The 15,855-nt window shown below is 42.0% G+C and overlaps 1 protein-coding gene across 1 annotated transcript in view; it reads right to left on the bottom strand.

The window, feature by feature from the left end:
• Positions 1-14,918, bottom strand: part of NUP214 (nucleoporin 214) — an 81,459-nt gene extending 66,541 nt beyond the window's left edge. Inside the window, exons 1-7 of the mRNA XM_060757160.2 lie at positions 14,804-14,918; positions 10,562-10,757; positions 7,009-7,160; positions 6,689-6,878; positions 2,261-2,331; positions 2,039-2,102; positions 199-302 (exon numbers count right to left, since the gene is read on the bottom strand). Of these exons, the coding sequence (XP_060613143.2) occupies positions 199-302; positions 2,039-2,102; positions 2,261-2,331; positions 6,689-6,878; positions 7,009-7,160; positions 10,562-10,757; positions 14,804-14,845 (819 nt within the window). The 5' untranslated portion in view covers positions 14,846-14,918. The remainder of the gene's footprint in view (positions 1-198; positions 303-2,038; positions 2,103-2,260; positions 2,332-6,688; positions 6,879-7,008; positions 7,161-10,561; positions 10,758-14,803) is intronic.
• Between the last annotated feature and the right edge of the window lie 937 nt (positions 14,919-15,855).

Raw genomic sequence — 15,855 nt, 5'->3', positions numbered from 1 at the left:
AGAATGGGATAGAAAAGTTCTAAATAAATAACAAAAAGGTGAGACGCAGTGAATGATGTGTTAAGGAAGGGCACAGGAACCTCACTGGGAGGTGAGCTTCCTTCTCTGCCCTCTGCTCTCTCTCTCTCTATTATAATTATTTATGAGCTGCTTTTCCTCAGAATTAAAACCCAAAGTGGCTCACAATTCCAAACGTACCGGCAACACAGCCATCACCACTTCGGGAGATGTCTCCAAGGTCCCATCGGCAGCAGCATAGACAATGGTGAAGACATATGTCCCGATCCACAAGACATCCAGGACTGGAAAAGGAAACCAAGTCAGAGAAATTAGCCCTTGTCTTACATTATTAATATTGTTATTATTATTATTATTGGCAGGATAGACAATGATGAAGATGTATGTTCCAATCCACAAGACATCCAGGACTGGAAAAGGAAACTAAGCATCAGAAATTAGCCCTTGTCTTATATTAATATTCTTATTATTATTATTATCATCATCATCATAAATATTGCAAGGAACGAGAAGGGAGGCTTCATTTTGAGCCAGAAAGGGAGGATAATGCAAATGCTGGAAAAATAAATATGTAGGATTGCAAGGGAATTCAGTCACCAATGATTTTAGGTTTCACAAGTGAAGAGGAGAACTCTAAGCCATTTAAGGATAAAGCACTGTAAATAAATAAATTTTAAATCTCTCATAAAAGAACATTATGTGAGTTGATGCAACTGATCACATTGTAAACATGTTGTTCTGAACTACAAAGAGTAAACTACTTGTTCTTTATTGTTCACCTGCGTGGCATCAAACGTGAGCTACATGTGGTTTATTTTACATTAACCCACATAGTTCACCCAAAACATTATGCATTTCGTACAATTTAAAATTGACTTTTTCAAATAACCCGGGCAACACCAGGTACTCAAGCCATTTATTATTATTATTATTATTATTATTATTATTATTATCATCATCATCATCATCATCATCTACTGACACAAGCCAGTAAACATGGTCTCAGTGGTGATCAGCACACTGGGTGCAGTGCCTAAAGACCTTGGCCTGAACTTAAAAACAATCGGCACTGACAAAATTACCATCTGTCAGCTGTCACCCTACTGTGATCTACACACATTATTCGCCAATACATCATATAGTCCTAGACACTTGGGAAGTGTCCGACATGTGATCCAATACAACAACCAGCATAGTGATCTTGTTTGCTGTGGACTCATCTTGTTGTGTTTCAAATTATTATTACTATTATTATTATTACTATTATTATTAGGAAGTGTCCGACATGTGATCCAATACAACAACCAGCATAGTGATCTTGTTTGCTGTGTACTAATCTTGTTGTGTTTCAAATAATAATAATAATAATAATAATAATAATAATAACTATTATTATTATTATTAATGGGAAGTGTCCGACATGTGATCCAATACAACAACCAGCATAGTGATCTTGTTTGTTATGGACTCATCTTGTTGTGTTTCAAATAATAATAATAATTATTATTATTACTATTATTATTACTGAGAAGTGTCCAACATGTGATCCAGTACAACAACCAGCACAGTGATTTTGTTTGCTGTGTACTAATCTTGTTGTGTTTCAAATAACAATAATAATAATATATGCCAGATATATGCCAGAGCCCCGGTGGCACAGTGGGTTAAAGCGCTGTGCTGCTGAGCTTGTTGACTGTCGCAGGTTCGATTCCGGGGAGCAGCATAAGCTTCCGCTATCAGCTCCAGCTTCTGCCAACCTAGCAGTTCGAAAACATACAAATGTGAGTAGATCAATAGGTACCACTCCGGCGGGAAGGTAACAGCGCTCCATGCAGTCATGCTGGCCACATGATATTGGAGGTGTCTATGGACTATGCTGGCTCTACGGCTTAGAAATGGAGATGAGCAGTCGGACACAACTGGACTTAATGTCAGGGGACATCCTTTACCTTTACCATGCCAGATAAACATTGCAATCTAAGTGTGTAGCAATGCCACTAATTCCAAGAAAATACCATACCTTTGACAGGATTATCCGAATCATAGAATGGTGGGCAAGGAATGATTTTTTTCTCCTGAAGGTTCTGAAAAATTCAGCAAAGAAGATGCTTTAATTCATCATCATAATAATAATAATAATAATAATAATAATAATAATAATGTCTCTCTCTTTCCTTTCACACTCATTCAATGCTTCAAAACATGCTGTATTCATATTTATTTTGTTCATTCCCCTACTTACAGGCAGATACTGAACCACAGTGCCGTTCTGCTTGCCCACCGCCAGCTGCTTTCCTTTGGGGCTCCAACACACTGAAAGGAAGAACAAAAAGCAAAAGCAGGTCAGAGCCCAAGGCTCCAAAGCAAAGGTCTCCATTTGAGTCACTTAATTGCCCTTGCCTTAGACATCATATTGTTCAAAGCTCCCAATGGCTTGTGAAGGCCATTTTGCTAATTCCATTGGTTTCCTGGATAGACCCTGTGAATTTCTTCATTGCCCTAAAGCCCTGCTATTTTAATGTCTGTATACTCCTTGGTTTTAAATTGTATGCCATTGGTTGTACTGTGAGCCACTTTGAAATGGCCTTTGAATTTTTTGTTTTAAATTGGATTTCATTATTTTCACCAGGTCTTCAATCTTTTAGTTGTCATTCTTAATATTACTGTATATACTCAAATATAAGCCGACCCGAATCTAAGCCAAAGCACCTAATTTTACCACAAAAGAAAACATATTGACTCGAGTATAAACCGAGGGCGAGAAATGCAGCTGCTACTGGTCAATTTCAAAATAAAAATAGATACCAATAAAATTACATTAATTGAAGCATCAGGAGGTTCAATGTTTTTGAATATTTACATAAAACTGTAATTTAAGGTAAGACTGTCCAACTCTGATTTAACCATTATTCTAACCATCTTCAATATAAATGTGCTTATGTATCCTTCTAATCATAATAAAGAGAGTAAAATAATAAATGTCGCAAAAATAATAATAGAGTAAAATAATGGAAATGTGATAAGTTATAATAGAGGAAAATAACAAAGGTAATAATAATAATAATAATAAGAGTGCAATAATAAATGTAATAATAACAATAAGAATAATAAATATAATAATAAAGAGTAAAATAATAAATGTAACAAAATAATGATAGAGTAAAATAATAATCATCATCATCATCATCATCATCATCATCATCAACTTTATTTGTACTCCGCCACCATCTCCCCAATGGGGACTCGGAGCAGCTTACATGGGGCCAAGCCTGAACAACAATTACAATCAAGAACGACCAAACGCAAACTGAAAACGCAAACAATAAACAACATCATAATTACATAAAACATATGGATATACAACAATATAAAATTACAATAAAGAACAGTGACAATGGGTGGGCCACATGTAATGGTTAAAAGAAGAACTAATTAAAACTGGTTAAAAAACTCGGGTGAGATAAAAAAGAATCATAGAATCAAAGAGTTGGAAGAGACCTCATGGGCCATCCAGTCCAACCCCCTGCCAAGAAGCAGGAATATTGCATTCAAATCACCCCTGACAAATGGCCATCCAGCCTCTGCTTAAAAGCTTCCAAAGAAGGAGCCTCCACCACACTCCGGGGCAGAGAGTTCCACTGCTGAACGGCTCTCACAGTCAGGAAGTTCTTCCTCATGTTCAGATGGAATCTCCTCTCTTGTAGTTTGGAGCCATTGTTCCGCGTCCTAGTCTCCAAGGAAGCAGAAAACAAGCTTGCTCCCTCCTCCCTGTGGCTTCCTCTCACATATTTATACATGGCTATCATATCTCCTCTCAGCCTTCTCTTCTTCAGGCTAAACATGCCCAGTTCCCTAAGCCTTGTAGGGCTTGTTCTCCAGACCCTTGATCATTTTAGTCACCCTCCTCTGGACACATTCCAGCTTGTCAATATCTCTCTTGAATTGTGGTGCCCAGAATTGGACACAGTATTCCAGATGTGGTCTAACCAAAGCAGAATAGAGGGGTAGCATTACTTCCTTAGATCTAGACACTATGCTCCTATTAATGCAGGCCAAAATCCCATTGGCTTTTTTTGCCGCCACATCACATTGTTGGCTCATGTTTAACTTGTTGTCCACGAGGACTCCAAGATCTTTTTCACACGTACTGCTCTCGAGCCAGGCATTGTCCCCCATTCTGAATCTTTGCATTTCATTTTTTCTGCCAAAGTGGAGTATCTTGCATTTGTCACTGTTGAACTTCATTTTGTTAGTTTTGGCCCATCTCTCTAATCTGTCAAGATCGTTTTGAATTCTGCTTCTGTCCTCTGGACTATTGGCTATCCCTCCCAATTTGGTGTCGTCTGCAAACTTGATGATCATGCCTTCTAACCCTTCATCTAAGTCATTAATAAAGATGTTGAACAGGACCGGGCCCAGGACGGAACCCTGCTTGTGGCACTCCACTTGTCACTTCTTTCCAAGATGAAGAGGAAGCATTAGTGAGCACTCTCTGTGTTCGTCCACTTAACCAATTACAGATCCACCTCACCGTAGTTTTGCCTAGCCCATATTGGACTAGTTTCCTTGCCAGAAGGTCATGGGGGACCTTGTCGAAGGCCTTACTGAAATCCAGGTACGCTACATCCACGGCATTCCCCGCATCTACCCAGCTTGTAGCTCTATCGAAGAAAGAGATCAGATTAGTCTGGCATGACTTGTTTTTGATAAATCCATGTTGACTATTAGCGATGACTGCATTTGTTTCTAAGTGTTTGCAGACCGCTTCCTTAACAATCTTTTCCAGAATCTTGCCCGGTATCGACGTGAGGCTGACCGGACATTGGTAATTGTTTGGGTCATCCTTTTTTCCCTTCTTGAAGATTGGGACCACATTGGCCCTCCTCCAATCTGCTGGAACTTCTCCCGTTCTCCAAGAACTCTCAAAGATGGTTGCCAATGGTTCCGAAATGACTTTCGCTAGTTCCTTCAGTACTCTTGGGTGTAGTCGAGAAACAAATTATTTGTGGAGGAGGGCTCATTATAGTGGGAGTTGTGGAATCAAGCTTTCCCACGAGGGGGGAAATATACACTCCAGTGACAGAACATGACATAATATTGCACATGAGAGATAATGTGGGTTTGAGTACCTATTCACCAAAGGCGCAACAGAAGAGGTAAATGTCATAATAATAATAATAATAATAATAATAGAGTAATCTATTGAAACAATAGATCACATCCTCAGCTGCTGCAAGAAGATCGCGTAGACAGACTACAAACAGAGGCACAATACCGTTGCTCAGATGATTAATTGGAATTTGTGCCACAAATACCATCTGCCTGCGACAAAGAACTGGTGGGATCACAAGCCGGAAAAAGTTACAGAGAATGAACATGCCAAACTCCTCTGGGACTTCCGGATTCAGACAGACAAGAGTTTTGGAGCACAATACTCCTGACCTCACAATCGTGTTAAAAAACAAAGTATGGATCGTTGATGTTGCAATCCCAGGTGACAGCAGGATTGCAGAGAACTGGAAAAGCTGACACGATATGAGGATTCAAAAATCGAACTGCAAAGACTCTGGCACAAGCCAGTCAAGGTGGTCCCAGTGGTGATCGGCACACTGGGTGCAGTGCCTAAAGACCTTGGCCTGCACTTAAACACAATCGGTGCTGACAAAATTACCATCTACCAGCTGCAGAAGGCCACCTTACTGGAATCTGTACACATTATTTGCTGATACATCACACAATCCTAGATACTTGGGAAGTGTTCGACGTGTGTCCAATTCAACAGCCAGCAGAGTGTCTGCTGTGGACTCATCTTGTTGTGTTTCAAATAATAGAGTAAAATAATAAATGTAATAATAACAGTTTTAATAGAGTAAAATAACAAAGGTAATAATAATAAGTGAAATAATAAATGTAATAATAACAATAAAGAAAAACATAATATTAAAGAGTAAAATACTGAATGTAACAAAATAATCATAGAGTAATACAGTGTCAATGTAATAATAATAATAATAATAATAATAATAATAATAATAATAGAGTAAAATAACTCTATTTATCCAGCTCTATTTACATAACTCCAACTCTGACAGTCTTCAGGAGGAGCTTGAAGACATGGCTGTTCCAATGTGCCTTCCCGGAATAATGATCCCATAGCACTTTGTCCTCCAAAACACTTTACATTTCCCCGAGTCTGCTTGTATGCCCCCACAAACACCAGTCTCACCTTTCGTTCATGCCCAGCATTATTTCCAATTTTAACTCTACATTTGGCCTTCCCACTGTTTTAATTATGTGTTGCTTTTTTGATAATGTTGTGTATTTTATTGTCTATGGTTTTAATTGCTTGTATTGATGTTTTATTGCTTGTATTGTTGTGTTTGGGCTCGGCCTCATGTAAGCCGCACCGAGTCCCTTGGGGAGATGGTAGCAGGGTACAAATAAAGTTAATAATAATAATAATAATAAATGTAATAGCAATAAAGAGCAATAAATAGTCATTGGAGACCCACATAATGCATTGAACTGCAATAAATAGTCATTGTAGACCAATACAATCAATTGAATGTTATATTGAATCTCTTTTTTTAGAGAGAAAAAGTGGGGTGGTAATAACAACAATAACAATAATATTAACAACAATAACATCAGTAATGCTAATTAAACCCACCTGACGTAACAGCCACGGAGGCAGGGAGTGTGGCAAACACCTTGACCGAATCGGTCACCTGCAGGACGGAGACGCTCCCGTCGGAGAGGCAGACGGCCAACATGGTGGCGTTCATGGGGTTCCACTTCAGGTCGCTGACCAGGGCCGCTGCCATCTTCTGGTAGGCAAAGGGTCGCTTCTGCGGCTTGGCCTGTCCAGAAGGAAGGAAGCCACAATCCATTATGTTTCCCTACCTCTTCTATCGAATCTAACAAACCATCCTGCACATCTTCAATGCAAACCATTTTAGGGGGTGGGGGTGCAAATGAGGAGTGGCTTACCTGATTCACAAAGGTGCGGACATCAAAAAAGCCGATGAAGGAGCCAACTTCGTTGGAGGCCATGCAGACCGAGAGGGTTAGGTTGTCGCAGCTCAGGGCCAAGTGATGGACGCGGAACTTGGTGGGGACAAACAGGCCCTGGACGTTCTCAACTGAAATATCAGCAACCATTGATTAACAGCAGACACTTGTCATTAAAAATTAAATGGCAACATTGGGGAATCATCAGTCTCTTAGGCCGGTTCTATACTGACTGTATAATGCAGGTTGAAGTGAACGAGATGGTCAGTGTAGGCCCATATAAGGCAGCTTGAACTGCACTTAACAGCATTATGTGGCCAATTTGAGTCCCCCTAGGGGTGCAAAAAGCGGTATAGTAATACTGTAAAATAAAATAAATATAAATATAATGCACTGTACTGAATAACGTGGCCACTGTAAAACCATATAATGTACTGAACATCCCTGAACTGTATTATATGGTCAATGTTATAACAACATTATACCACCGCCTCCTCCTGAGAAAAATGTATAATATCACAAAGGACTACCACCTCACCCGCCTCATAGGAAACCTGCTACAAAACAGGAGCTTTTTTGTTGAGTTTCAGGGCCAGAGAAGCAGATGGCGGAAACAGAAGAACGGCCTGCCTCAGGGGAGCGTGCTTGCTCCATCCATGTTCAACATCTACACAAATGACCAGCCACTGCCAGAAGGGACAGAGAGTTTCATCTATGCTGATGATCGTGCCATTACTGCTCAAGCAGGGAGCTTTGAGATGGTAGAACAGAAGCTCTCCGAAGCTCTAGGTGCTCTTACTGCCTATTACAGGGAAAACCAGCTGATCCCTAATCCATCTAAAACACAGACATGCGCCTTTCACCTTAAGAACAGACAAGCATCCCGAGCTCTGAGGATTACCTGGGAAGGAATCCCACTGGAGCATTGCAGCGCACCCAAATACCTGGGAGTCACTTTGGACCGTGCTCTGACCTACAAGAAGCACTGCCTGAACATCAAACAAAAAGTGGGCGCTAGAAACAACATCATACGAAAGCTGACTGGCACAACCTGGGGATCACAACCAGACACAGTGAAGACATCTGCCCTTGCGCTATGCTACTCTGCTGCTGAGTATGCATGCCCAGTGTGGAACACATCTCATCACACTAAAACAGTGGATGTGGCTCTTAATGAGACATGCCGCATTATCACGGGGTGTCTGCGCCCCACACCACTGGAGAAATTACACTGCTTAGCCGGTATTGCACCACCTGACATCCGCCGGGAAGTAGCAGCCAATAGTGAAAGGACCAAGGCAGAGACATCTCCAGCTCATCCCCTGTTTGGGTATCAGCCAGCACGTCAACGACTTAAATCAAGACATAGTTTTCTTAGATCTACAGAGACACTCGCTGGAACACCCCAGCAAGCGAGAGTCCAAAAGTGGCAGGCCCAAACCCAGCACCTCAATTCATGGGTGATACCAGATGAGAGACTCCCCCCTGGGCACTCAGAAGACTGGGCGACTTGGAAGGCGCTGAACAGATTGCGCTCTGGCACCACGAGATGCAGAGCCAATCTTAAGAAATGGGGCTACAGGGTGGAATCCTCGGCATGCGAGTGCGGAGAAGAACAAACCACTGACCACCTGCTGCAATGCACCCTGAGCCCTGCCACATGCACGATGGAGGACCTTCTTGCGGCAACCCCAGAGGCACTCCAAGTGGCCAGATACTGGTCAAAGGACATTTAACCAAATACCAAATTTACAAAATCTGTGTGGTTTTTTTTCTTTCTTTTTTTCCCCTTTTCTTTTTAATCTCTGTGTTTGTTTTGCTCTGTTAGAACTGTAATACAATGGTTGCTGATGACACGATAAATAAATATAACAACAATAATAGTATTTCTTACCTGCCAAATTTAATTCTTAGACCTACTTCATGCATTGAACGTCCTTGAACTGCATTATATAATCAATGTAGACTCACATAATGCATTGAGCTGCAATAAAAAGTCATTGCAGACCCATACAGTGCATTGAACTGCAATAAAAAGTCATTGCAGACCCATACAATGCATTGAACTGCAATTAAGTCATTGTAGACCCACATAATGCATTGAACCGCAATTAATAGTCATTGTAGACCCATATAATGAACTGAACTGCAATAAATAGTCACTGTAGAACCATATGGTGCATTGAACTCCAATAAATAAAAACTCACTCCCACTGTTTTTAATTGCGTGTTGTCTTATTGATAATGGTGTATATTTTATTGTCTATGTTTTATTTTAATTGCTTGTACTGTTGTTGTTTTGCTTTTATTGTTGTATTCGGGCTTGGCCTCATGTAAGCCGCACCGAGTCCCTTGGGGAGATGGTAGCGGGGAATACATTAAGTGTTGTTATTATTATTATTAATAATAATAATAGTCATTGTAGACTCATATAATGCATTGAACTGCATTATAGTCAATGTAGGCCCACATAATGTATTGAACTACAATACATAGTCATTGTAGACCAACATAATGCATTGACCTACTATAGTCATTGTAGACCAATGTAACGCATTGATCTGCAATAGTCATCGTAGACCCACATAATGCACTGACCTGCAATAGTCATGGTAGACCCGCATAATGCATCAAGCTGCAATAAATAGTTATTGTAGATCCACATAATGCATTGAGCTGCAATAGTCATTGTAGACCCATATAATGCACTGAACTGCATTATAGTCAAAGTAGACCAACATAATGCACTGAACTACAATACATAGTCATTGTTGACCAACAAAATGCATTGATCTGCAATAGTCATCGTAGACCAACATAATGCAATAATCTGCAATAGTCATTGTAGACCCACATAATGCACTGACCTGCAATAGTCATGGTAGACCCGAATACTGCATTGAGCTGCAATAAATAGTCATTGTAGACCCACATAATGCATTGACCTGTAATAGTCATGGTAGACCCGCATAATGCATTGAGCTGCAATAAATAGTCTTTGTAGACCCACATAATGCATTGAGCTGCAATAGTCACTGTAGACCCACATAATGCATTGAGCTGCGTTAAATGGTTAATGTAGTCCCATAAAATGAACTGAACTGAATTATAGTGGTCAAGATAGACAAATATAATGCACTGAATGGAATTATATGGCCAGTGTAGAAACATATAATGCTGCTGAGGCTGTTTTGAACTGTATAATATGGTCAATATAGATCCATTTAATGCATCCAACTGCGTTCAACTGCATTACATGGCCAATGTAGAGCCATTTAATGCATTGAAGTGCCCTGAATTATTTTATATGGTCAATGTGGACCCATATAATGCACTGATTTGCCTTGAGCTGCACTGAATAGACAACATAGGCCCATTTAGTGCACTGAACTGCAATAAATGGCCAATGTAGACCCATATTGTGCACTACACTACATTATATGGTCCATGTACCGAGCTGCATTATACAGTCAACGTAGAGCCAGTCTGAGGCCAAATCCCAGCTTCCGGGAGAAGCAGGCTGGAAATCTACCTATTTTGTTGGGCGAGTCCCCCATCTGGATCTGCATCAGGAGGTTCCTGGTCTGGAAGACCTGCAGCCCAGCTGCACATCCGGCAAAGACCAGGCCGTATTTGTTGGAGACGGCGAGGAGGCTGGAGCGCTCCTTGGGCAGCTCCTCGGGGGCTTCGAAGAGGCGCACTTTCTTCAGGGCTCGGAACTGGAAGTCCTGCGATGCAACGAGAACAACACTGAAACATCTGTTATGCTCCTAATTGGCTCTATCATAAAAACATGAACAAAGTTGATTAAACTGTGGGAGGGACTTAATAATAATGATAATGATAATAATAATAATAATCGGCACACTAGGTGCAGTGCCTAAAGACCTTGGCCTGCACTTAAACACAATCAGCACTGACAAAATTACCATCTGCCAGCTGCAGAAGGCCACCTTACTGGAATCTGCATGGATTATTCGTGGATACATCACACAGTCCGAGACACTTGGGAAGAGTCCGACGTGTGATCCAATACAACAGCCAGCAGAGTGTCTGCTGTGGATTCAACTTGTTGTGTTTCAAATAATAATAACAACAACAACAACAACAACAACAACAACAACAACATCCTCACAGTGATGTTGACTGGCTCTATCTGCCTAGAAAATCTGGTGGCAGAGGACTTTTACAAGTAAAACAAGCAGTCAAAGAATACACTCTGGCAGAATATCTCAAGGAAAGCCAAGAACCTGCTTTGATTGATTGGAAACTTCTCAAAGCACAGGAGTCAAAGGATCAGTACAAGAAAACTGCACTGCAAACCAGAACTGACAGTTGGCACAACAAAGCATTGCACAGGCAGTTCCTTGACAAAATTGAAGGAAAATTTGATAAGAAAACCTGGTTATGGCTCACGAATGGAACCCTGAAGAAGGAGACAGAAGGCCTGATTCTTGCCGCCCAGGAGCAAGCCATCAGAACAAATGCAATTAAGGCCAGGATTGAAAAATCAGCTGATAACCCAAAATGCAGACTGTGCAAGGAAGCTGATGAAACCATGGATCATATCCTCAGCTGTTGCAAGAAAATCACACAGATGGACTACAAACAAAGGCACAACTCTGTGGCCCAGATAATTCACTGGAACTTATGTCACAAGGACCATCTGCCAGCAGTAAAGAACTGGTGGGATCATAAACCTGCAAAGGTAGTGGAAAATGAACACGCAAAAATACTGTGGGACTTTCGAAACCAGACTGACAAAGTTTTGGAAGACTATGAAACAGCAAGAAATTCACCAAATATTTCCCACTTGCTGTACATAGATGATCTAAGGTTTTATGGAAAATCGGAAACTGAAACAGAATCAGAATCTCCAGCACTGACATTAGTATGGAACTCAGCCTTGACAAATGTGCCACAGCGGCAGTAAAGAAAGGGAAAATTACTCACAGCGAGGGCATAGAGATGTCAAATGGACAAACCATAAAGTACAATCAGCCTGAAGCCTATAAATATCTGGGCATACTACAGCTGGACAATATCAAGAATGGGCAAGTGAAAAAGGTGGTCAGCAAATAATATATCCAAAGAGTCAGAAAGGTTTTGAAGAGCAAATTAAATGGCGGAAATACGATCAAGGCTCTCAACACCTGGGCCATCCCCATCATTAGATACACTGCTGGGATTGTGAACTACACAAGCAGAGCTGGGCGATCTGGATAGAAAAACAAGAAAACTGATGACAATCCACTCCTCATTACACCCGTGTAGTGATGTCAACAGACTTGACCTGCCCAGAAAATCAGGAGCTTGAGAGAGGGCTTCTGCAAGTGAAACATACGGTAGAAGAAGAGAAACACGCACTGGCAGATTATGTGAAAGGCAGTCAAGAACCAACATTGAGGGAAGTCAATAGTGAAGTCAACAAGTGCAAAAGACAAAGAGAGAATACCATAAAAACACAATTCAGAGCAGAAGAGAAAACTGGTCAAAGAAGGCTCTCCATGGACAGTTCCTGGGAAACACTGAGAGCCAAATTGACAAGGAAAAAACATGGCTGAGGCTCACGAATGGAACTCTGAAAAAGGAGACAAAGGATGGCCTGATTCTGGCAGCCATTAGAACCAATGCCATCAAAGCCAGAATTGAAAAGTCAACAAGAGATCTCAAATGTAGACTCTGCAAGGAAGCAGATGAAACAACAGATCACATTCGCAGTTGTTGTAAGAAGATCGCGCAGACAGACTACAAGCAGAGGCACAACACTGTTGCTGAGATGATTCATTGGAATTTGTACCAGAAATACCATCTGCCTGCGACAAAGATCTGGTGGGACACAATGTGAAGATTTAAAGATTGAACTGTAAAGACTCTGGCACAAGCCAGTAAAGGTGGTTCCAGTAGCCCTTCAGGCCCACGCCCTGATTGCTCAGAAGTGGGTCCTGGTTCCTGCAGCCCACTTGTCGATGGGTGCCCAGGAGAAGCACTTGCTGTGGTCCTTATTATCCTGGGTGATGACCGAGCCAGTATAAACTTCTTTACAATTTGTTTCACCATATTTAAATGGTTTGGGTGTACTTAGTTCTACTTCTCAGTGGAGACCACTCTGGCTTGGCTGAACCTGCTGGTAGTTTATACTATCACCAGCACAGCTCTCAACATCACAAGCCAGTAAAGGTGGTCCCAGTGGCGATTGGCACACTGGGTGCAGTGCCTAAAGACCTTGGCCTGCACTTAAACACAATCAGCGCTGACAAAATTACTATCTGCCAGCTGCAGAAGGCCACCCTACTTGGATCTGCACGCATTATTAGCCGATACATCACACAGTCTTAGACACTTGGGAAGTGTCCGACGTGTGATCCAATACAACAGCCAGCAGAGTGACCTCGTTTGCTGTGGACTTGATCTTGGAGTCCTCGTGGACAACAAGTTAAACATGAGCCAACAATGTGATGTGGCGGCAAAAAAAGCCAATGGGATTCTGCCCTGCATCAATAGGAGCATAATCTCTAGATCTAGGGAAATCATAGATGTATATGGAGCCCCCAGTGGCGCAGTGAGTTAAACCCTTATGCCGGCAGGACTGAAGGTCGCAGGTTCAAATCCGGGGAGAGGCGGATGAGTTCCCTCTATCAGCTCCAGCTCCTCATGCGGGGACATGAGAGAAGCCTCCCACAAGGATGATAAAAACATCAAATCATCCAGGCGTCCCCTGGGCAACGTCCTTGCAGACGGCCAATTCTCTCACACCAGGAGTCATTCTTGACACGGCAAAAAAAATAAATAGATGTATATTGCGTTCTTAGGGTGAGGGAGAAGCGTGGAGAGATGTAAAGACACCACACACTTTTTTTTGCATGCTATCTCTGCCAATATGGGATTTTGGCCTGCATCAATAGGAGCATAGTGTCTAGATCTAGGGAAGTCATGCTCCCCATGCTCTATTCTGCTTTGATTAGACCACACCTGGAATATTGTGTCCAATTCTGGGCACCACAATTCAAGAGAGATATTGACAAGCTGGAATGTGTCCAGAGGAGGGTGACTAAAATGATCAAGGGTCTGGAGAACAAGCCCTATGAGGAGTGGCTTAAGGAGCTGGGCATATTTAGCCTGAAGAAGAGAAGGCCGAGAGGAGATATGATAGCCATGTATAAATACGTGAGAGGAAGTCCTAGGGAGGAGGGAGCAAGCTTGTTTTCTGCTTCCCTGGAGACTAGGACGCGGAACAATGGCTTCAAACTACAAGAAAGGAGATTCCATCTGAACATTAGGAAGAACTTCCTGGCTATGAGAGCCATTCAGCAGTGGAACTCTCTGCCCCAGAGTGTGGTGGAGGCTCCTTCTTTGGAAGCTTTTAAACAGAGGCTGGATGGCCATCTGTCAGGGGTGCTTTGAATGCAATTTTCCCGCTTCTTGGCAGAATGGGGTTGACTGGATGGCCCAGGAGGTCTCTTCCAACTCTAGGATTCTATGACTCATCTTGTTGTGTTTCAAATAATTTATAATAATAGTAATGTATAATAACATAACTATGAAGTATTGCATGAAAGATACAATAATATATTTCTGGTATGTTTACTCAATATAGAATGATACATAATAATAATAATAATAATAATAATAATAATAATAATAATAATAATCCAGCCTCGAAGTCTTGGAAACAGGCAAGCGACAGTTCCAGCCCTTCTTCTTCCCCGTCGACTGAGGCGAAAGCAAGTTTCTCCCCAGGAAGCCCTTCCGCCTCGCTTCCCCTCCGCCTCACCTTCATTTCCCTCTCGGGAATCACGTCCATGTCGTCGCCCATCCCTCTCCTTCTTTCCGCGTCGCCGCCTCACCTCACCTCACCTCCTCGGCCGGAAAAAGGAAACCAGGACGAAGCTTCCGGTTCCGGTGGCGCTCTAGGCCCATACCCGCCTCTCTCTTACCTTTCCCATAGAGAAAGCCGCTTTCGAAGCCTAGAGAAGCCGAAATGGAGGCGGATCGTGGCGTTTTCCTCGGACCCGCCCGCTCAGGAGACCAAAGAGTTAGAAATCTATAGACACCTCACTGCAACATCGACTTCTGGTTCCCTTAGGCCATTTTTTTTTTGTTTTATGTGGGACCCTAGAGATAGCAAGGTATCAAGATAATGCTCAAGATCCTGCAAGGAAGACTCCAGCAATACATGGAGCGAGAGTTGCCAGATGTTCAAGCTGGGTTTAGAAAAGGCAGAGGAACGAGAGACCAGATTGCCAATATCCGGATGCTGGATAATGGAGAAAGGCAGGGAGTTTCAGAAAAACATCTATTTCTGCTTCATTGACTATTCTAAAGCCTTTGACTGTGTGGATCATCATAAATTGTGGCAAGTTCTGGGTGGGATGCCCTATTTTCATATGTTTACAGCAGAAACTACCGAAAATCATGCCACAAAAATATTTGAATTTTTCCATCTGAGGCACACCTGGGCTCCTGATGGTCCCCCATCTCATGAACAAGGGACTCTCTTTCCTCCTCATGGATATATTTCCTTTTATGGACCTTCCTATGAATAATATGAACTATGGACACTGGGGGAAGGTAGTTGGGTTTACTCCTTGTGTTATGATTTCTATATTTTCATATCTTCTCCTGTATTTCTATATTTCCCTTCATGTATTTGACCTTGCCCTGACCCTTTTGCCCCCTTCCCCTCTCCTTGGGGGAAATCTACAAGGAATCTGCCCTGCCTCTGGAAAAGCAACCTGCGATCATGAAAAGACCCTTCTCTTTGGACATTCTTTGCATGGACAATAGTAAAGGAAATCCTTTTGACTTCGGAGTTGGGCCATCTTA

This window comes from Anolis sagrei, chromosome 11 (assembly GCF_037176765.1).
Source record: "Anolis sagrei isolate rAnoSag1 chromosome 11, rAnoSag1.mat, whole genome shotgun sequence".
In the NCBI taxonomy this organism is placed as follows: domain Eukaryota; kingdom Metazoa; phylum Chordata; class Lepidosauria; order Squamata; family Dactyloidae; genus Anolis; species Anolis sagrei.
The sequence above is the reverse complement of the archived record's forward strand: the minus strand, read 5'-3'. Positions and strand labels throughout refer to the sequence as shown.